At 51.4% G+C, this 22121-nt stretch overlaps 2 protein-coding genes across 6 annotated transcripts; one reads left to right on the top strand and one right to left on the bottom strand.

Moving 5' to 3' along the window:
• Positions 1 to 3190: 3190 nt before the first annotated feature.
• LOC122378551 (ankyrin repeat domain-containing protein 39-like) lies at positions 3191 to 4772 on the top strand. 2 transcript variants are annotated; one of them, XM_043359755.1, is made up of 3 exons: positions 3191 to 3248; positions 3696 to 3820; positions 3928 to 4772. In XM_043359755.1, the coding sequence occupies exons 2-3, from the start codon at positions 3697 to 3699 to the stop codon at positions 4401 to 4403; spliced, it is 600 nt and encodes a 199-aa protein (XP_043215690.1). In that variant the 5' UTR covers positions 3191 to 3248; position 3696; the 3' UTR covers positions 4404 to 4772. The 2 variants fall into 2 exon arrangements, with proteins under 2 accessions (XP_043215690.1, XP_043215691.1); XM_043359756.1 differs by having other exon boundaries at positions 3203 to 3229.
• Positions 4773 to 4848: 76 nt separating this feature from the next.
• Positions 4849 to 20183, bottom strand: LOC122378550 (cyclin-dependent kinase 12-like). 4 transcript variants are annotated; one of them, XM_043359751.1, is made up of 15 exons: positions 20053 to 20183; positions 16851 to 17613; positions 11952 to 16421; positions 11195 to 11287; positions 10712 to 10958; positions 9929 to 10409; positions 9419 to 9555; positions 8878 to 8986; positions 8375 to 8538; positions 7707 to 7903; positions 7268 to 7469; positions 6579 to 6850; positions 6158 to 6313; positions 5552 to 5789; positions 4849 to 5203 (listed from the first exon to the last, which is right to left on the bottom strand). In XM_043359751.1, the coding sequence occupies exons 2-15, from the start codon at positions 17564 to 17566 to the stop codon at positions 5015 to 5017; spliced, it is 7671 nt and encodes a 2556-aa protein (XP_043215686.1). In that variant the 5' UTR covers positions 17567 to 17613; positions 20053 to 20183; the 3' UTR covers positions 4849 to 5014. The 4 variants fall into 4 exon arrangements, with proteins under 4 accessions (XP_043215686.1, XP_043215688.1, XP_043215687.1 ...); XM_043359753.1 differs by having other exon boundaries at positions 9419 to 9552; XM_043359752.1 differs by lacking the exon at positions 20053 to 20183 and adding an exon at positions 18855 to 18996.
• Between the last annotated feature and the right edge of the window lie 1938 nt (positions 20184 to 22121).

The following is a 22121-nucleotide window of genomic DNA, read 5'->3' as shown; positions in this document are numbered from 1 at the left end:
AGTGACGTCATGTTCGCCATTTTCGCCTCAAAAACGGCAAAAGTTCAAACGCCGCTAACATCCTCATTTTTAAAGGAATCAAGACGTAACAAAAAAGGATATACGTAATTCTACTTTGTCTATCAAATGGCTATCTCGGTTTTTTTGAAAATTTTGGATTTTGGCCACCATTTTTTCAAAAAACCGACTTTTTTGGGAAAATAGCTATAAAATCCAAAATTTTGAGTGTATCGAAAAAACCGGAATATATGTCAGAGAAGTAGTCTATGTGTACCTACATACCAAGTTTTAGAAGAATCGGTTCAAAAATGTGGGAGTTATTCAAAATTGTATGACGTCACGACACACAAAATTTTTGAAAAATGACTTTTTTGGAAGTTCTAGACCTCGCACGGAAACAAAAATAGCACCATTCGATTCGCCGTGAAAAACTGCATCAGATAGACACCTTTTTAGGCCTTAACAACCAACTTCAAAATTTGACCTCACTTGACCTGACCTTGACCTGACCTCGACCTGAAATTCATCCAGAGGTGGTCCATATCACTTATTGAGTGTGCCTATTGAATTCTATGAGTAAAATGACCCATAAAACATGTGCCGCACATGCCCTTTTCTATATTTTGTTTTTGGTGACCTGACCTGACCTGACCTGACCTTGACCTTGACCTCTGAATGATATTGTATGCAACGAATATTGTCTTGGTAGCCTAAGAACACGCTTTGGGCGATCAGTCTCAGTCCATGACTCCATTCTTCGGCAACTACGGTGCAAGGCCGATACTGTAGGAACTTGCAATTTGTACCCTTGACCTGACCTTGACCTTGACCTCAAACTTAAAATTAAGTACATGTTTTTAGTTGTTCGTGATGAGATCTTTCGATTGGCGTTTGAATTTTCCAAATCGGACCATTAGTTCGGGAGATAACAGGGGGGGTAAAATTTACCCCCCCCCCCCCCAGCCCCGCGCGTTCGGCTGGAGACCCCAGCCCCGCGCGGGTTAAAGTGACGGTAACGAATGCCGTTTCACTCTAAAGTCGGTACTTATTAATTAAGACAACCGCCGGCACCGTGTGACGTTTACCGGATATGGCAAGAGCCACAGCCAGTAACCACCGCAAACAAAGCAAACGCCGAGTGCCCAGCGAGTATGGCAAACGCCACGTACCTGAATCTATGGCAGCTACCAGCTACCGTGTGACGGTTACCGAACATGGTAACTACCATACCTATAACAGCTACCGAGTGCGGAAACCACCTCGCTTAACCCGCGCCCTGCTGGGGGTCCTGGATTTCCACGCCCTGCTGGGGGGGGGGGGGTGTTTGAACACCCCCCCCCCCTTGTAACTCGGCTCCTGGGCCACGTAGCGATACGCGGAAGGCGGCGTTCGAAAGAGCGTAAAAAATAATGACGAAATCACTTCGGTCAATTTTTTGGTCAGGTCAAAGGTCAGGTCACCAGAGGTCATTGAAGGCAAAATTTCGCCGATTTCCAGGTCGAATGTCAAAAATTTCCAAGAAGCCAACGCATAACTCGGGAACCAATAGAGCTACAGCGCCGCGGAAAAGCGCATTCGATAGCCCTATTAACGCGCTTTCTGGGTAATTCTCTCAGATTTGACCTAACGTCAACGGTTTTGCCTGCAGGGGGCAAAAACTGCAAAAATAGCCGATTTTTTCGAAAACAGTTTTTCTGCAATAACTTTTGACCCAAGCCTTGTACGATCTTACTTTTACCGGCATCGTGTTCCTCTCGTCAAGACGCATCGAATGAACTATAACTTGACCTTGAAAGGTCAACTTGAAAATTTGACCTCAGGTCAAGGTCATGACCTGACCGGAAAGGGTCATGTTGCATATCAGTCGATCCGTATCGTCGAGCTGAACACATCTAAGGCGTTTTCATCGCTCTAGCATGCCTCTATCAAAAGTTATTTGCGAAAAACTGTTAGATACCATTCGTGACCTAAGATGACCTCAGGGCATAAACAAGGGTCACGGACACCATTTTCAAGTTCAGTGTGTCTAAACCACTTGTAATTCGGTGTTTGGGAGTGTTTATAATGTCTTTCATCCAAAAGAGGCGCATTTCATTTTTCTCCCATTGACTTATAATGGGGAGGTCGCAAAATTGACCTGACCTTAGGTCATCGATATCAAAATTCTGAGATAAACATTTTGTACATGCTATTGCTCTTAGCAATCGCTGAAAGTTTCAAAGCGATCGGTCACTCGGTGTAGCTATGACAGACATTGAAAGTTTTTATGAGGTGAGGTCACTTCAAGTGACCTGGTGACCTGACCTTGAATGACCTTGGTCTGAAATTTTCACAACATGTGTAGAATTGATGTATGATAAGGTGTACCAAAAACGGCGGCGCTCCGCGCCGCCGTTTTTGAGATATTCGCGAAAAACCACAAGGGGGGGTGTTCAAACACCCCCCCCCAGCAGGGCGCGGGTTAACATGGTTCACGGCGCTCGGATGTGCACTATGCACTGTGCAGTGAACTGAAAATCAGTGCACGCGACCGTAACGCTAGTCGCTACTATTGAAAGTAATTCTGATTGCAGATAGGTATGTACTTTTGACGCAGATTCACATGGCTTGGATTTGCAGCTACGGGTACATTTCCAGCTTGAAATAAAAAAGAAATATCACCTTCATCGTCCAATACATGTTAGCGCTTTCCTCAACTTCTTCCGAACTTCATTCTTCTTCCGACCTCCTGAAACCGTCTCGAATCCCGGCTAGCCTATAACACGCTTCAGCAGCGACGACGGTCGGCGAGCATGAGCAATGCGGCACAGCCTACAATCAGGCGTTACAGCTAGTGCCATCTAGGAACAAGGAAGAGAAGTAGCAGTTGCGTGGCGGAGTGTCCATGACAAGCTGCCGCTGAAATGCACGTCGCATTCATTTCACCAGATAACGTTATGTGAACCAGCTGTGGTTTTAAGCATATTGGTTTGCGACTGTTGCTTCATTCAAACTGGTCATAAAAATAACGAAAAATCACTTCGCGAAAGCGTGAAGAAAATACTGCTTAGAAGCAGTATTTTCTATTACAGAACTGTAATAGAGGCAAGCAGAATATGGCAGCATTTTCCCTAATATGGACGCATTCATGATCGTTTGCAGATCTTGCGCATCTGCGACAAAATATAATCACTGGAGCAATTCCGCAAAGTCGCTTGCTTGTGTGTGTTGCTGAAATAAAAGTTGATAGGTGGATGGTTTTCCTATTGGTACTACAGTGATCGTTCTGTATTATTCTTATGAAACCGTTTATCCTTTGTGCCAGTGCCCAGCATCATCCCTACATATGAAGCCACTTACCAATCCTACATCGACATCCCAATCATGGTTCGCATCCCATTCGCCTTGCGCACTCCCGTCAACATAAACATGAGTTGGCTGCATTCATAATTCAAATTCATGACTCAGATTTCATCAGTTTGTTGAATCCTGTAGGTGAACGTTCAGTGGAAGCTTCAGCTCTTGATTCCTGATCCATTTGGTCTTGCATCATGGTTGTCGGCTGACCTTGCTCAGCATTTGCTTTTAATATTCATTCAGTTCTGCTGAGGCTATTTCACCTTCAATGGTATGACAAGTCCTGCTGGCTGCTGCATTACATTATATTAAGGAAGATTTTGGCATCATTAACATTCTATTTTACATTTGCATTCCAGCATGACTTCAAAGGATCATAATCATGGTGATGGGAGCAACCACTGCTGCTCCATCCAGTCAGCTGTCCCATCAGTTTCACAGACCATGGATGAAATGGACTGGGAGAGAGGAATCTGGCCAGCAGGTATGTGTTTCGTTGCTAAATATTTTCAGATGGCTTTAGCTGGAATTAGTTTTAGCAGACTGTTACCTACAAACTACCCATGTGTTCACCCTGTCGTTCGTTCTCAGCGCTGGAGGGTGACACTGCCCGCCTGGAGCGTCTGCTCCGCTCCGGAGTACCCGCCGACCGGCCGGACCGGTCCGGGTACACGGCGCTGCACTACGCGGCGCGCGCCGGCCAGCTGGCGGCCGTGGACCTCCTGCTGGCCGCCGGCGCCGCGCCCGACACCCCCACCGGCGGCGGCGCCACGGCGCTGCAGCGGGCCGCCGGCGCCGGCCGGCTGGCCGTGATCCGCCGGCTGACGGCCGCCGGCGCCTCGCTCACCGCCCGGGACCAGCGCGGTCAGACGGCGCTGCACCGGGCCGCGGAGGCGCAGAAGACAGACGCCTGCCGGCTGCTGCTGCAGATGGAGCCCGCGCTGGCCGACGTCAGGGACGACCGGGGCCGCCGGCCAGCCGACCTGGTCACTGGTGACGGAGAGCTGAGGCAGCTGCTGATAGTGGAGCCCGAGGTGTCTCCCAACAGCTCGGCTGAACCCGGCTGATGGCGTCAGACTGCGGTAGGAGACTGACAGGTGACACTGACTTCAGTGTTGCGATATTACCGCTATCACAGCTCTTGGTCGAAAAAGAGCGGATAAAGCCTTCCCATCAGGCGACTGTCTTATGGTAATTTTTAGTCTCGCGCGGGCCGTATTTTACGCTCCAATGTCGCTTTAGGAATGAGACTGCAAGCTCGCAAGCATTTTCATGGCCATCGTCGCATCGAACTGAGTGATAAATGGAGCAGCGCCGAGTCTCATTTCGTCAGTACTGTAACCATTGTCGCCCATCTGGGGAAAAGAAGGCTCGTGTCGTAGCGCATTCGCAATTCGGCTTTATAAGAATGAAAATGAATTCAGTACGTCGTAAGAGTATCGTGTTCATCGTGTATGGTATTCATAAGACGAAATTCTCTTGTCATCGTTCTCCAATTACCAAAACCAGCAGAACGCTTGCGGAGACGGCCGTCAACCAATTTATTAACACCTACGATACAGAGCAGTCACGCAACAAGCAAGAGAATGCAGTCCCGGGCGCCGCTGCTGTCGGCGCCCGCCGGATCATCACAATATAACAGTGCGGGGATGGGGGGGGGGACGGGCCGGCCGGCCGCTCAGGGCGGCAGCGGACCCAGCCCGCAGTGGCGCACCAGGGCTGCCAGCGCCAGGCGCAGCTGGGGCGCCGCCAGCCCGGTGCGGCCCAGCACGCGCAGACCGGGCTCCAGGCGGGCGCCGGCCTCTGAGGCAGCCACTAACAGCTGGGCGTTCACCGGCTCCAGCAGCCGCTGGGTCACCGCGTCCACCTGCAAGACAGACACAGAGGTCAGAATGGGGTGTCGCCGGTCGGAAACGATGCATACAAGCAACGGGAGAGGCCTTTTGACGTTGGGGTCTGACGGTGATGAACGTTTGGCAACAGTCTTATTGCAGTCTCGTTACCCAAAAACGAAATATGAAAAGGCTGCAGTTTACGTCTACACCCAGCCAGATGTCAATGTTAAGTATTCATTTACCATCCACTGCTTTTCAAGCAGTTTACGAAGCTGGTATGTTTGTTTGTTGGGCGTTAGGGGCGCGCCGACTGCGAGGTCATTTTGCGCCCATTACGAAGCTGGTAATCCGACTCGCAGTGCACGTTGCTGGCGACTCACCTCACAATGCACGATGTTGGTGATGTGTTCGCAGGTGACCGGCTCGCCTTCTGCCAGCAGGTCTATGAGCTGCTGAAGCAGGGAGCGCAGGGAGCCGCTGTCGGCGGCGGGCGGCGGCGGCGGCGGCGGTGCGGGCGCCGCCGGCGGGGGAGGTGTGTGTGGAGAGGTGGTGGTCGACACCGGTTGACTGTCTGAGTTGTCCCGCGACGACTCAGGCCGCGCCGACCGCGGCGATGTCCTGATCGGTACGGAAGGGTCGGTCACACAGGGGTCACACCACAACAGTACCGAATATGGGTCGGCAACGGCAATATAATAGCGAAGGACACTTTGATACTGAGTGGGGCCGCTACTAACCAATAATTAAACAAATAAACACAAACCGAAGAATGGCAACAGACAGCTGTCACGATACGACAAATACCACTAAATGGCCTAAAGCCGCCTGCAGCTAGCAATACCGCAGGAAGGACGAAGCGTCATACTACATGAATCTACGATATCATCAGCTTCCACATCATTCCAAACCCATCCATCCACTATCACCACGGCCCGCCAGTCCTGTCCAGCCCCGTCCCGTAATCGGCTGTCCGCGGCAGTTCTCACCGTGCCGAGTCGGTGGCCGGCGCCGCGCCCCGCTCCCTCGCCGAGGCGGCGCTGTCCGGTCGCGAGCCCTCCATCTGGTCCCGCTGCTGGCGGCGCCGGTTCTTGGACCACATCTCGTGACAGTCCTGGCCCTCGGGGAAGTTGGGAGGGGGCAGCCTGTGAACAAGGAGGGTCGGTGGTCAGTCACAGGGGAGAAGATGGGGTAAAAGCGGATACCACTCAGTGAGCCGACTTCACGACATCGCGGTAGGTAAACTGGCCAAAACAGCTCGTTGCTCATGCTGTTAAAAAAATGAAAGTAACTATGTCGAACCCGCAACTTATCTTGGGTGCAAACAAAATGTTTGTCAATCTACCAACATTGATATCAACACGAACTTTATATGTTATGGTAACACCATGCCAGCTGCCCCTTCCTCACTTGTCCGAGTTGATGTTCTTCAGCCAGGGACTCTTGAGCGCGTCATCGGCCGATATCCGATTCTTCGGATCGAGCTCGAGCATCTTGTCCATGAGGCTGAGCGCGGCCGAGGGCATGTGCCAGAACTCCTCCTTGAGGCGCCGCCGGTAGGGCTTCTTGGGTCGGAGGGTGCTCCACAGGGGTAGCCGGACCACCTCCGGCCAGACGGACGGACACGGGGAGCCGCACAGCCGGGAGATCATCTCCAGCTGGGCAATCTCCACGTTGGCGCCCTGTCAGACACAGGAGGTGGTATAAGGTGGCCGTGAGTGCGGTTGGGAGAACAGGCGGAGGCTCGGTGCCTGGCTGTCTCGACTCTCGAGACAGCAGCCAAAGGAAGAACAATTTTCAAATCTACAAGAACAGCAGCTGTGACGAAGTTCTGCTTAGTAGAGATAAAAAACTGATAGTTTCCTCATTCAAGTTCGCAATCCGAATGGTTACACGCTGGCGGATCACGTATTACACATTTAATCTGCCGCAACTAACTGAACATCACCCAGACAGCCAAGCACAATCAACTGCACATGTCAAGCGACATCTTCAAAATTCTCACCACCCCTCCTTAATATTCAGTCCATTAGTCACCTCATCTCTACCCGTCCATACCATCCCGCCGTGACGGCCCATCGTATACATTTTCAACCCACCTGGAAGAGCGGTTTCTTCTGGAAGAGTTCGCCGAGGATGCAGCCGCAGCTCCAGACATCCACAGCCGGCCCGTAGCGCTCCTCCCCGAGCAGCAGCTCCGGCGGCCGGTACCACAGCGTGATCACCTTGTTGGTGTACGGACGAGACTCCTCGGCGTTGTACAGACGGGCCAGACCGAAGTCGCCCAGCTTCACGTGACCCCTGTGACGGCCAGCCAGGAAAAATGCATGGTCATGGAGGAAATGACACAAATGGCTCATTAAGGAAACATCACGATAGATAAAAGAAAGTAAAAACGCTACGAAAGTATGTCTATCAATAGACTTGATGGCAGTAATCGACACAGCACATAATCTAGGTCTGAACGTAAGTGATATTGGATGTGAAGAGAACAGGAAATGCCTGATGCCCACAAGATGACCACAGTAATTGACTTACTTGTTGTTGAGCAAAATATTGCTGCACTTAATATCCCTGTGGAGGAAGTTTTTCCGGTGGCAGTAGTTGAGCCCCTCGAGCAGCTGGCGCATGATGCTGGCGTTGGACGGCTCGTCAAAGTCCACCATGCCCGACTCGAGCAGGCCCATCAGGTCGTGGTCCATGTACTCAAACACCAGGTAAAATGAACCCTTGTCCTGCAATCCGACAGAGTGAAGGTGGGTGAGCGCGGAGCAGCAAGCAGCTAGTTTGCGTTTGCCGCCACTGGTAGAATTCAAACGTAAATGCTCGGCATTAGGTCTGTCGGACCTCAGGACCATCAGGACTCATCATTCAGGAACTGATGAGTTTGGCGTTTTGGACGCCCGGACTGCAGAAGTGCAGAGACAATGGCATTCATATGTGTGTTGAAAAGATCATAGCTCGTCAAGGCCGGTGAGCAGAATATTAGGCAGTAGTCGGCCGACTTTGTAGCATAATATTGCGCGACATTGCCCACTTTGGCCAAGTAATAACGATGCCGCCTTAAAAAAAGGAAAAATATGAAAGAGGCTGAAACTGGTGACGTCAAGTCATTAACATGCCACTGGCCCGGATCCAATAAAAATACAGTCAGGTGCTATTGTTTCGTTGCACAACCTATCGCAGCACCGTGAGGCGGGACTTACCTTCCGGAAGTCCACCGCAGTTTGTTTGTCCGTAACAATCTCCTTAATATTAACTATGTTCTTGTGGTTCAGTTGTCGCAAGATCTTGATCTCTCTCACAGCCGTAATAGGAAATCCCTCCTTCTCATTCTCCAATCGCACCTTCTTCAACGCAACAACCTCACCTGTAATGACAAAAAGGTCATAAACGAAAAATGACACGCGCTGAAAGTGTTCAATACACCGCGACAGCTAAAAGAGGTGGGCAGAGTCGCACTACCAACACTCAAGTTAGGAAGCAACGCAACTCCAAACTACTCTGCCTCAGTCCTACGGATATGTGTGTGAATACACCGCAGCCAACAAGTGGCTGAGCAAGGAGATTGTGAGGCCGCGGCAAAACGTATGGTGGCTACGTCAGACCACGTCATAGTTGCAGTCAACGACGACTAGTAACGGCACCATTATCCTTCAAGCACCCGGCCCTGACACAAAACAGACAGTTTGTGTCGCTCTAAACTCACCGGTCTCGCAGTCCCTGGCTTTGTACACCTGGCCGTAGGTACCCTGGCCGACCTGGGCTATCAGCTCGAACGCATCCACACACCGATCACCCCACGTTTTGTTCTCACTCTGAGGGTAGACAAAATATGGAGAAGGTTAACAGCGGGAGGTGGTTCACAATATCCCCTAGCGGCCCAGTGTAGGCATCACAATATGTGAGCCAGGTATGAATCGTAGTGTCCTAGGCAGTTCCTCGCAATAAATATACGTAAGATGACCAGAGATGTCATCACACAAGCAAGCGTCTTTGGTTACGGATAATTCTACCTTTATTGCCACCTTCACAGGACTAAGTGCAGCGCGAGGGTGGACGGAATGGGTGTGGATTTCCGCCGAGCTGGGGTAGCCCGAGCTCTCCCAATGCCCCGCCGGCTTGGATTCGGAGCCGCAACAGACGGTGCGGGTCAAGGTCATCCGCGCTACAGAGGCGGCAGTTTGCTGCGCCCGGGCACCCCCAACTCAGCGGAAATCCACACCCGTGGTGGACGAGACGCGGCTCACCTCTCGCCGCCTGTGTATGATGTTGGGCCGCTGCAGGCGGGGCTGCGGCGCGCGGCTCGCCGCTGCTGACGGCCGCGGCGGCGGCGGGGTCAGAGGTCCGTCCTCGTCTGGGGAGAGCTCCTCAGTACCGGGCACTACTAGGAGGAGATAGACGGCTGGTCAACGGAACATACAGGACAAATCAGCTGGCATACAGCCACTGATATTTCTGTCATTCTTTGTTTGTTTATTGGGGCTTTATGGCGCGCCGACTGCAAAGTTCTGTCATTCTTTTGAAAACATGTTTCACTAGAGAAAAATAAACGTGAGCAATTTCGACGGAAAACGAAACAAAAGCTAGTTCCCATCCTAAATTGGTAGCTGGTGGCAGGCGACGGCTAATCCGAGTTCTGAAGCTCCAGAAACAGCTTCAATAGGATCAGAACTATCACCAGTCCATTCCTCATTTTATCAGTACACATGCTCCCTGTCACACCACCACACCCAGACAACACACGGATAGTGACTAACCTGGCCGGACGGCGGCAGAGCGGCCCTGGCGGTTAGGCGGCGGTAGCGGCGGCGTGCCTCCTCTCCTATGGCTCGGAGGCGGCAGTGGCGGGGTGCCCCCTCTCCTATGGCCGGGAGGCAGCGGCGGAGTACCTCCCCGCCTGTGACTGGGCGGCAGTGGGGGCGTACCTCCCCGCCTGTGACTCGGGGGAAGTGGCGGCGTGCCTCCCCGCCTGCCGGGCGGCAGGGGCGGTGTCCCGCCGCGCCGGTGCGATGGCGGCAGCGGGGGTGTTCCTCCCCTCCTGTGTCCGGGCGGCAGGGGCGGGGTGCCGCCTCGGCGGCGGGACGGCGGGCTGCGCACGCGGCCGCGCCCCTCGCACCGGCGCGGCTCCTGTTCGGGCGTGTACACCTCCGGCGATGACTCGATGGTCTCCAGCTGGTCGGCGCCGTCAGCCAGGTCTCGGCCGGAGCCGTCCCCGTCCGGGTACACGTTCTCCTTCTCCTGAACGCACGAATGCAGGGGAAAAGTCAGTGGCACACAATGAAGATTTTGCGGCGCACAGAAACGGTGAACAAGTTTCATATAATCGGCGCATATTGGGCCTACCCAAAGCACGCATTCGGAAAAGAAAACAAATCACATTCCCTGTCTTAGTCCTACAAGAATTAAAATACGACAAAACCGTTAAAGTAATAACAGATTACACTAAGAAGCCACAACTCTCTCAAATATCAAAGCGACGTAGCGATGACAGCTATGGCAGTTTGACAACTACTAGCTGATTTGACAGCCGGCTCCATTACCTTGCCATCATCCGACTGCTGGAATCCAGACACCACACGGAGAGCCTTCTCTCGAATCTTCTTCTGCTTCACAAGCTCAGCGTACAGGGATGTCTCGGACATTTTGTTAAGCGTTTTGGCAGAGGTGGCGCCGCGACGACCGGACTGGGGCGGCGGTGGTGGTGGCGGCGGCGGAGGCGGGGAGTACCGTCCGCCCCCGTAGGATGGCCGCCCCGAGTAGGCAGGAACTGGAGAGCGGGACCGCCGCCTGTCGACACGTCAGCACACATACCGGTCAGCGAGTTGAAGTTTATTGAGGGCAGTTACAAACCGACAGCAGTGTGGAGTCACAAAGAACAGCAGATGTACGCGATCCTTTAACAAACAGATAACTCAAGACAAATGTATTATAAATCAATTATTCACGACGTTTCCGTCACAGAAAAGTTAGCTGTTTAAAAATTCAAAAGCTGTAATTAATCCCGTTTGAGCGTAAACCCATACCTTGGCCGTTTCCTGTTGTAAGGAGAGCTGCGGGAGCTGCGCTTCCCTCTGCCGGGACTTCTGCTCCGAGATCGGGAGTAATTCCTCCTAAACCTGAAACATACAGCCGTAAAGTGTTACGAAACAACTGCAGGATGTTCATATTCGTAACAAAATATACATATCAACCGGCCACGTACTACACCTTACAGTGCGACAGAAGGGAGAGCTAGGTAAAACAAAGCACTCTTATAGGATGGAAAAGGAAACGAGATCTTAAGTGATAACAGGTAAAAACAATTGAAGAAAAACATTCACCGATAATGATTAAATGAATTCGCAAGGTAAGCCTCCTTTACCTTCATAAAAAAATGTCAGCTATAAGTTACGAAAAAAACAATCTTATTAGATATGAGTTCGAAACATTGGGTTCAGACTAGAAGCGATAAAACGAAGTGCACAAGGGACAGTGTTACAACTTTCCAGCATGCTTACGACATAATGCGTAGCACAGCTGCCTCTCAGTAGTAGGAATGCAGTTCCAGCCAAACGCCAAAATAAGCATAGGGTGAAATGAGCCACGACAACACAACATCTCATTCAAGAAAATGTAGCATGGAAAGCAGCTGGCATTGAAAAATAGTGTATGGCGTTTTATGCAGAATTGTCTTAGTTGCGCTGACCATGCTTTAGGAAAGCTATAAGAATACCAAGCCACAAAACTGGCAATAACTAGCGGCATATATAGGAAAAGAGAAAGGACCGGCAGGGCGCCCACCTGTCGGTGGAGGATGAGGCGGAGGAAGGCGGCGGCGAGTCGCACCGGCCCGCCGGAGACTCCTCGAACTGCGAGGCCGGGATCTCGTCCTCGTCGGGGGGAATCTCGTCCTCGTCGGCGCTCATGTGGGCCAGCGCCGGCGGCGACGCGCACATCCTAGTCAGCTGGCTGGACATGAGGTGTCGCGCGCGCTCCAGCAGGCCAGCCACTGGCTCCGGACCACCGCACTCCGGACCGGGACTGCCTGGCGGGCTGGACCCCTCCGAGTCGCGTTCATCGAGGGGAGAGCTCGGACAGTCTGAAAGCTTGTGATGATCATCAGCGGTGGCAGGAGCGGCTTCTCCGCCCGCGTCCCGATGTGTCGCATCGTTATTGGTTGAAGCAGCTTCTGTATCGCAGGAAGTCAAATGATCGTCGGTTGATGAATGTTCTTTCCTTTCACGGGCATGCACTTCGTCTGCAATTAGTACATGATCTTTTGAATTGTCAGAGGTGCTCGGAGCTTTGGTAGAGCCGTTGCTGGCAGTTGAGGAGTTTTCGCCGCAGACTTTGACCGACTTCGTTTCCTCAGGTCCCGAACAATTCGTTTCATCAGTTTCAACTGCATCGTTTACAGGTGCACCAGACGTATCAAGCTGACCCGTTCGCACGTTAGTATTTCTTTGTCTGCCGACCTGTCCGACCTTGGGGGCGGGCTCGCTGCTCACAGGCAAGTCAGCAGTGTCATCGCTAGGAACGGCGTCATCGTCGACCGGTGCTGTAACATCAGAACCATCCTCCCGGCGAGGGCAAGGAACGACACTGTCCTCGGCAGTACTGGAGCGTGTTTCGCCTCGGCCTGTCACTGTGACGAGCACCCCCTTTTCCTCGTCTCGCTCAGACATACCCTTTTCTGTCTGTTTTTGATCCGCATCCTCGTCTTTCAACACTGAGCTAACTGCACTTTCTGCAACTGCACCCTTGACATCACGTCTGGGCTCGCCTTCGGCTGTCTTGTCCATCTCCACTGGGCCGACTGTCTTTGATAAATCTCCATCCGCCTCCAAGTCGCTCTCGGAAGGGTCCTTTAGGATATCGGTAACCGTCCAGTGCTCCGCTGATACTTCATCGTCGTCGTCCTCGCCACTGACTGAGAGTGAGATGTTCGGACTGGGAAGGGACGCCGTGTGAGACTCGCTTTCACTGCTTGAAAAGCTCGCCTCCGATGAACTACTGTCCTCAGAATCTTCAGAATCGTCCGACTCCGATGTTGATGAGCCACTCTCAGTGCTGTTCTTGTCATCATTGCTGTTGTCACCACGGTTCTCGCCTTGCTTTGATAGAAAGCTTGTTTCCGTGTTCCAGCCGGAGCGACGAGACGACCGACGAGTTGGGCTCTCGGACGCGTCTCTTGTTCGACGTCTGGATTTCTGCTTGGAGCTTGAACGCATTCTGTCATATGGTCCATCTGAGTCTTGGTTTCCTACTTCAGTATCCAAGACGTTGCGCTCCGACTGTGTCCACCTTTCTCTTGCCAGTCGAGGATCGGCGACCTGTCCTCTCTGACCAGCATAGTGCCGATCTCTGTCCCCATACATCCTTCCAGCGGTTTCGCGACCTGGTGACCCCAGTTCCTCAGCGAAGGGCTTTGAGCTGCTTCGTGTCCTCCTTCCCTGAGGTGAAGGACTCCGGCCTCCCTGAGGGTCCGACAGACGCCGTGACCTACTCCTCGTCAACCGGTCGCACGGCGTGTGTCCCTGAAGCCAGCGCTCCTCGGCATCGTCTCGTTCGGAAGCGCTTTTCCCACTAGAGTTGGTACTTCGGACAATGCGTACAGAGCTGCGGAGACTTGTTGGACTATGAGGGCTGGAACCGGGACTCACTTCACCATGTCGAGAGCGGAGACCACCCCTTCTCTCGTTTTCCTGATGGCCGTCGTCATTCGGGCTTCCCCAACGATCACGCGGCCCACCACGAAGAGACCAGTTTCGTGCGCCTCTAGGGAAGTAACCGCGTCCTCTGCGACCCCGGTAGGACCCACGACCCCGTCTCCCTGTTGAGCTTTCCTCTCTCGTGTATCGCCTCGCACTTGCTCGAGGTGAGTCTCTATTCACATCCACTTCGATACGGTAACTCTGAGCGTCTGTAGACCGTGTTCGATAAACTCTTCTTCTAAAGCTGGCGATTTCTCGATCATCGTTCGAGTCTTGCTTTTCTCGCTTGTCCTGGCGTTCTTCAGACGATCTTCGCCTTTCTTCATCACTCCCGCGACGAGGACTAGCTTTCCTAGTTTTCTTGGCCTTCCAGCGCCAGGGATTTTCCGGGCTGTCTTCGCCTTCCGCACCACTGCGATTCCGACTTCCGGTATCTCTATCGCGTCTCCAGTGATACGCGTCATTAGGCAAGCTGCTCTGCTTTGTCCGGCTCCTGGTTTCATACCAAGGGCCTTCATTGCGTTTCTCAGAGTTTTGCATTATTTCACGCGTCCTAAGTCTCGTTGTTATTCGCTCCGGCGTAGTTCTTCCCTCTCGGCCAGATTGTAGCTCCTGACGTCTCTCATCTCCCTGTAAGTTGTAGTTAGGCTCTCTCCCACGCGCAATCGTTCGTGGGTCTTGAGGAACGTTTGCAGGGGAAGCGCGCGGATCTGTTCGAGGATCTGTGCGAGAATCTGGGCGGGAAGCTGTACGAGGATCCGTGCGAGGATCTGTGCGAGGATCTGGGCGAGGATCGGTGCGATGATTTATACGAGGATCGGTGCGGGAATCTGTGCGAGGATCCATGCGAGGATCCGTGCGAGGATCTGTGCGAAGATCTGTGCGAAGATCTGTGCGAAGATCTGTGCGAGGATCCGTGCGAGGATCCGTGCGAGGATCTGTGCGAGGATCTGTACTAGGATCTGTGCGAAGATCTGTTCGAGGATCTGTGCTAGGATCTATTCGAGAAGCTGTGCGAGGATCTGCGCGAGAATCTCTCCGATCTGTACGAGGATCAGTGCGAGTATCTGCGCGAGGATCTATGCGAGGATCTGTGCGAGGATCCGTGTGAAGATCTGTGCGAGACTGCTTGCGAGAAACCATCCGAATGTCTGAGCGATCATCTGATTTACTGTGCTGTTCTCCACTAGGATCTGAATGAAAATTTTTGCGGACGTCTTTGCGAGGGGTTTCTGGAGACTTAATGCGAGAATCAGAACAAGAACCGCATGCACTTCTGCAAGAATCTTTCTTAAGTGCTGCTGCTGGACTCTGTTTCCCCGTTGTCCTTGGATCAAGTCTTCTTTCATTTACTTTTCGGTCTGCTCTTGGCTCCACAAGACTTTCCATCTCTCCATCGCTATCTGACCGAGATCCTAGGTGTGTGTCTTCTCTCGTAATAGTTTTTGGCGCGCCACTTTTGTCCTTTGTCGAGGTTTTCTTCGAGCCTAATCCTTTGCCCGTCTTGCGACTTGTCTGAAGACCTGAGTTCGAGCGCTTCTTCGTCGATTTGAGACGCTTCCCAGGAGAGCGTCTGGTAGCATCTTCATCTGAATTGTCGTCTTCCGCTTCACCTTTTAACTCCTTTTTTGGAGAGCTCTCAGAACCCTCGCGGTTGTTTCTGCGTGCTTTTCCTCGCCGAGTTATTTTCGAACGGTCTCCTCCATCAGTGTTCTCTTGCTTGTTTTGCGAATCTCTGCGATCAGGCGACTCGGTCAAATTTGGCGAGTCTTTCGCCCTTCTACTCGACTTTTGCTCCGGTGAGCTAGAATGCATCTTCGAACTTCTGCGAGATTTGTGTGAAATCTCCTCCGAGCCTTCAGCCACCTCACATTGATCATCTGACACTGCATCTGAATCTGTTCTATGACCTGACGATCTTTCCCTTTTCTTTCGCCGTTCCACCTTTTCCTCGTCTTTTATCCTTTGTCCATCGTCTCGCGGGGAGCTCGAACGGCTGTCTCTGTTCTTCTCTCTTCTACGTGAGTCATGATCGTGACTGCGGCGTTTGTGCGAACGTTCGCGAATGGAGCCCGGCTCCCGGTTAGTGTCACACGGCGTTCCGAACTCCTCCGGCTCCGACTCTCGCTCTCGCTCCGGTTCCGGCCGATCTTGACCATACCCGGGGACGAACCGAGGTCCTGACGGCCAGCAAGGTCCACCGGGACCATAAGGACCAGGCGGACCAGGCGGTCCGGGAGGACCAGGAGGACCAGGACCCATCGGACCGCGAAACGGCGGCCACGGTGCGCCCCAGCGCGGCCCGAACGGTGGTCTCGGCGGCCCGAACATGGGTCCGCGTGGTCCCATCGGGCCGGCCATTGGATGCATGAACGGTGGCAGGCGGGGATCGAGCGGGCGCGGCCCGAACGGACCGGGCACCCACGGCCGGCACGGTCGGAAGGGCAGCATACCGGGCGGCAGAGGCGGCGGCGGCGGCGGGATCAGGAAGGGGCCGTCCCGCTGCAGCGGCGGCGACGGCTCGCAGTCGTACTCGACGCGATGCCGCGACGATCGGCTATAACAGACAGCAATGTGAGCGAGGATTAGGTAGGAAAGGAAAGGCAGCGGATGAGTGGAAACCAACTGAGGTCGTAAATGACAAAATCATGGTAATTGGTAATGTACAAACAACGATACAGAAAACACATTGCAGTAACAGTTCACATTGAAACTTCGCTAACAAAACTAATTTCATCCCAAAAGGGCAGCCACACGGTGCAGTGCAGGTGAGGCATCAAATGGCAGGCCACGGTCAAACTGGATGCTTTTAATCCACGTTTCATATAGGCTTCACATCAACACAAAGAAAAATAGGTGATGTCATGCTTTGCAAAACCTACTATGTGCTCTTCTATTTGAATAAGTTCTAAGAAACAGACGCAGGGAGACCTCAACATTAGACAGCACCGTTTTAAAGCCCTTCGGCACCTGACGATTCACTCACCTGGGCGAGCGGCTGCGACTGCGACTGACTGGTGAGCGCTTCCTCCGCTCGCGCTCGTGGCTGCGGGAGCGCGACTTGCGGCGTTTCTCGGCCGACGGTGGTGTCAGCCGCCGCCCGCGCCCGCCGCGGCCTCCGGCGTCGGCGTAGGACGGCGAGCGGCCGCGGCCCGCCGGCCGGGCCACCTCGCCGTTCGGCGAGTCGGGGATGCCGCCCTCCGAGTTGGAGCTGAACGGGCTGGCGCCGCCCAGACTGGCGCGGCGCCGGGCGGGCGGCGGCGGCGGCGGCTGCTCCGGGCTGAGCGCGCCGTCCCGCGGCGGCAGCGCCGAGCCGACGTCGTCCCCGGACGAGATGGGACTGGCGCTGGGCAGCCGGGCGTCCGGGCTGGCAGAGTAGCGGCTCCGGCGGCGACGCCGCTTCGCGCTGCCGTCGCGCTCGCGGTGGCGTCGTTTGCGCTTGTCGCGCGCCCGCTGTCGCTCGGCGCTCGGCGAGCGAGACGGAGGCCGGCCGTAGGCGCCTGGGGCGGGCCCCAGACCGGGGGCGGCCGGCGGCGGCGGCCGGCGCACCGGAGGCGGGACCGGCGAGCCGGGAGACACCTCCCCCTCGGACAGATCGTCATGGACGCTGTCGTCACTCTGAATCTCGCCGGCCTCCGGCTCGCTCAGAGCCTCCGACGAGACGTCCGAATATTCGGCGGGAGATTTACCCACCTTCACCATGATTAGTGTGGCGACAGTCAGCCCTGGTGCATTTCAGGCTGCTGCACCTGTAAACAATACACACAAATGTTGTGAGTAGGATACCGGGGTCGATTTACGTCAATCACTCGGCTGGATGCACCGACGGCGACGTTTGAACATATATCTAACTGCATGTCAGCAAAAGGAGTAAACAACAAGCATTTTATTAGGGCATGGCTGAGATCCATAACCCATATTTGATGTTATTCAGCCTTCATCATAGCAAGAGCTAGATTCCATATGATAAGGATTAAATGAGATGACCAATACATGGATGAGGCTCATGAACAATGATGAGAGTTTGATGTTCAGATCTTCAAGAAAACCTCCAACTACTTAGCAATTATCTAATTGATTATCAAATATATTAATCAATCAATTAATCATATTATCCAATCATATCCAATTTAGCAAAAGCATGTCAAAAACCTTAATTTTAAGCTTCAATGCCTTTCTTAGCTATTTACAAAATGACCTACCTAATAGGTATGTCTTTTTTCTCTCCTGAGCACAGCAAGGAGCAGACATTGGATACATCCATTACTTGTAGAGCTATTGACTGCTAATTGGCACATATGAACTAATAACAAGATATGTTCAACAAACTGGAATTTCTTTAAACAAAACTCAGGGATCCAAACAGAAGCTAATTACCTTTTCTGTTCTGGTTCCGGGCAGAACAGCAATGCTTTTAAATAATGTAATTCTCTATGGACAAGTTTGCTACTGTTGCTTTCAACTCTTCCTTACCACTGTGCGTTGGATGTATAGCACAATCTGGCATTAGTTATGTTGAGTTCATGTTTATTTCACATACTGATCTCAGAATATCTTAACACAGATTCAGCCTAACAACAGCTTTATGAGGTGCTGCAGGGTGAGAAGACTGCCAAAATCCTCTTTCAGTAATGGATACACTATCCTGATAAATAGAGCATCCTCAAAGCCAAGAACTCCTAATTCAACTAGATAAAAAGGTCTTTTAAACTTTTAAATGTGTCATGAAACACAGTAAAAAAGTAGATATCCCTAAAAAGAACAAAGAGGAAACAACTTTAAAAAGTACTTAAATTAGGATGTAAAGTTAATTTTGATTTGGTATGGAAACACAAAATAAAATTGAACTGCCACTACCTGCAGTCTTGTATTGTGAGATACCCTCACCCTGTTTGAAGCAATATATGACAGAGAAACAGGATACAGATAACATAACTCTATAATGCAACCAATGTGTTTGATGAATTTCCATGCAACCTTGATGTTATACCTGATAGGATGTGAATACATGTGTCCTTTGTGAGTTGGGCCTGGATCTTGGATGATCCCATTTCTATTGACAGGACTATTGACTTGCATAGGTTTTCTTTGAAATTATCTTTCCAATTTCCAATATCCACACGTCCTCTCCGTGGCCGAGTGGATAAAAGCGCCGGAATCTGACGCTTTGCCGGAAGTGAGAGCCCGGTTCAAGCCCCGGTGCGGGCGGCCACATTTAGCTCCTACGTATAATGGCGTGCGTGTCTGTGGCAGGGGCCGCACAGAAGCCAGGTAACGTGAGTGAGCGGAGGGGACCGTGTCCAGTCGTGAGGGCACGTTAAACGTTCGGACAAAATTCTGCCATACAACTGGAATTGCGCGATCGGGTGGTGGGGTCAGGGTCAGCACAACAAGCTGTGCTTAGTGCGGGCTCTGATTCCTCAAATCCGCCCATTCAGCCATTCGGACAAAATTTATAAAAAAAAAAAAAAAATGCCAAAACCTGCTCTATCATACAATACACCAGGCAGTGCTGTCAAAACTAAAGTGGCTCTTGAATCTTGAAAACCTCCATCATCAGGAAATTTCTTATTTCAGCATATTAAGTCTTACAATCTGTAATATTTGATAAACCTAATAAATAATGGCTGAGTGGAGTACATTGAAAACTGCATATTTCTTAAATTGCTGCTTGGAATATTACACTGCTTGCAGCTCCAGTACTTGCAAACTATCTTCGGGCAGGAGCTCTGGAGATTGTAAGATCCAGGAGGACGAGGAAATATGCTTGACGACCACCAGTCACCACTGCCTACTCTGACTTAGTCTGAATTTGAATGAGTGGACAATTTTTAAGGAATGAATTGCTTAAATTGCAACTTCATTGCAAGGCAATATTTAACCTTTTGTATAAACACATTAAATGGATGTAACATACTCTCGGACTAAGCTGTACAGTCACAGTAAAACTAACAAAGTTCTTATAGTTATGCTGGTCTAGAAGCAGGCCATTCCAAAACAAATTATTTAAATGAAGCTATGGAATGTTCTTGTTATCATCCATGTTGCTGATTACCAACTTCAATTACTTATAAGACCTCTTAAATCATCTTGAAAATCGTAGCCAAGAATGGCGCATGATGGCGCACTGATCAGCACCAGAACACTGAATGAAATGAGCAATGCAAAGTTTAAAGAGCAATACGTACCCTCAAAGTCAGGTATATACAAAATCAATTATTTTTTCTTGATTAGCAGACACTTGAACGCATCAAAGAATCTTTACAGAGAAGACCCCTACGGAATAATCCACAGCAACCACACACACAACGCGCAGCAGCTGACTCGATTGTTGTCCTCGTCAAGGTTCATGAATATCGGAACCGGTAATATTTCTTTGCTATTTTACTGCACTTTTTCGAAACGCGCAGCATGCGAAGTAAGAAGCCACAACCGTTAGATATTATTATCAGGGGTGTAATTTTATATCTCTTTATGGGGGCAGATGCATCCAGTACCCACAATCCAGAATTATGCCCCCTGTAATGATTAAAATGCACACACAAGTCTTTTACAAATTACAACTTAGAAACGCCCTTTCGAGAGCACGGCGCCCTTCTCATGCTCCTGGAAGCTCCTGGAACGCCGTCCTCCTGACGCTCCTGACCTTCTCGCGTTCCTGGATAATATATTGTTTTTAATCACTCGGCGCCTTTCAGGGAGAATGGCTCCTTTTTGACAGCACTGCGCCATTCTCATGGTCTAGCGGCGCCCTCCTGACCGTCTCGCGCCCTTCTGTTTCTGTCCACCTTGTGAGTTGCGGCTTGCATCCCTCGACTGTTCGGCGCCCTTCTGGCCTCACAGCGCCCCTGAACCACATAACGTTTTCAATCGCTCGGCGCCCCTCTAGGAGAATGACAACCATTTTCATGGTCTCACGGCGCCCTCGTAACCGTCTGGCTTCCCGATGTCCCCACCAACTTAGCACTATACTGACTGTTCGATGCCCTTCTAGGCTTCTAGCCTATCAGCGCCCCTGGACCACAAAGCGTTTTCAATTATTCGGCGCCCTTCCAGGAGAATGGCAACTTTTTAATGTCCTCACGGCGCCCTCGTAACCGTCTGGCGCCCCTACGTCCCAACCAGCGTTACTATAGTTCGTTTTTTCCAAAACCGGTTTGGCTCCAAGTGCATTTTTCGACTAAGCACGCGTTTTACCCAGCGAAACGGCCAAAAACTGAACTCGAGAAAATCAAACGTCGCCTTATTTTAACATGTGAGATATTCCCGATAAATTCCATGCGTACTTTTTAGTACTAGACATTGGAACAGTGATGATGTCATGCTGTCGAACTTGTATTGCAAGGTAATGTATAACTACCATGGGCAGAACCGTTTACTCCGTTCTGACCTCGGTAACAATGGAAAATGAAATTTTCCTTAAATTCGTGGACACATTGAGCCACCGTAGGGACATTAGCTGCCAGCTGCCACTAGTGACGTCATCATGGTATGATAATTTTTGAAGATACAGTTTCCATGTATTTATCGAGCATAATTTGAAACTGAATATTTTACCGGTAAGAAATAATTGGCCAGACGCTGAAGTTGCCAAAACTCACGTGAGAGCTTCGATAATGAACTTGGAGCCAAACCGGTGTTGAAAAAAAAAACGAACTATAACTGTATAGGCGCCCTTCTGACCTCTCTGCGCCCGTGGATCATATAGCATTTTTAATCACCTGTCACCCTTCTGGAAGATTACTGACTGTATGGCGCACTTCTGACCATTCTGCGCCCGTGGATCATATAGCATTTTTAATCACCTGTCGCCCTTCTGGAGAATGACGCCCTTTTGACAGCACTGCGCTCTTCTCATGGTCTAACGGCGCCCTAATGACCATCTCGCGCCCTTATGTCTCTGTCCACTTATGTCCCGGTTAAACCGGGTAAAGGACTTAGTCACTTAAAACGTGTGGTCTGATTTGAATAGGAAAAAATGGGAAAGGCTACGTGTCTCAGAGAAGGGTCGGTGTTCTCACTTTTTTCTCAGTGTGGCTTCCAGCAATGAGAACGGAATTCCATCTCATACCGCGCATCCGTGCACGGGTTTCACTTGAGATTGGTGATGCCGATTTGCAGACTCCTTGCGTAGGTAGACATTCTCGGCTGAGGACACCATTCAAAGCTTCTATGATTTCTATCATAGAAGCTTTTGTATCAATACGGCCGAAAAGCTTCTATGATGACCCGTTCATGACCTGAGCATGATCGTTTT

This window comes from Amphibalanus amphitrite, unplaced genomic scaffold (genome assembly GCF_019059575.1).
Source record: "Amphibalanus amphitrite isolate SeventyFive unplaced genomic scaffold, NRLGWU_Aamphi_draft 000061F_arrow, whole genome shotgun sequence".
NCBI lineage: Eukaryota > Metazoa > Arthropoda > Thecostraca > Balanomorpha > Balanidae > Amphibalanus > Amphibalanus amphitrite.
The sequence above is the reverse complement of the archived record's forward strand: the minus strand, read 5'-3'. Positions and strand labels throughout refer to the sequence as shown.

What these genes read in the sequence shown, in the direction of transcription:
- LOC122378550 (XM_043359751.1), bottom strand. Translation starts at nt 17,566, where the DNA reads ATGGTGAAGGTGGGTAAATCTCCCGCCGAATATTCGGACGTCTCGTCG. An exon ending in AAGAACATCAACTCGGACAA is followed by an intron (nt 6,314 to 6,578) that starts GTGAGGAAGGGG and finishes CCTTGTTCACAG; the next exon opens with GCTGCCCCCTCCCAACTTCC. An exon ending in CCGGCCACCGACTCGGCACG is followed by an intron (nt 5,790 to 6,157) that starts GTGAGAACTGCC and finishes CGTACCGATCAG; the next exon opens with GACATCGCCGCGGTCGGCGC.
- LOC122378551 (XM_043359755.1), top strand. Translation starts at nt 3,697, where the DNA reads ATGACTTCAAAGGATCATAATCATGGTGATGGGAGCAACCACTGCTGC. An exon ending in GAGAGGAATCTGGCCAGCAG is followed by an intron (nt 3,821 to 3,927) that starts GTATGTGTTTCG and finishes GTTCGTTCTCAG; the next exon opens with CGCTGGAGGGTGACACTGCC.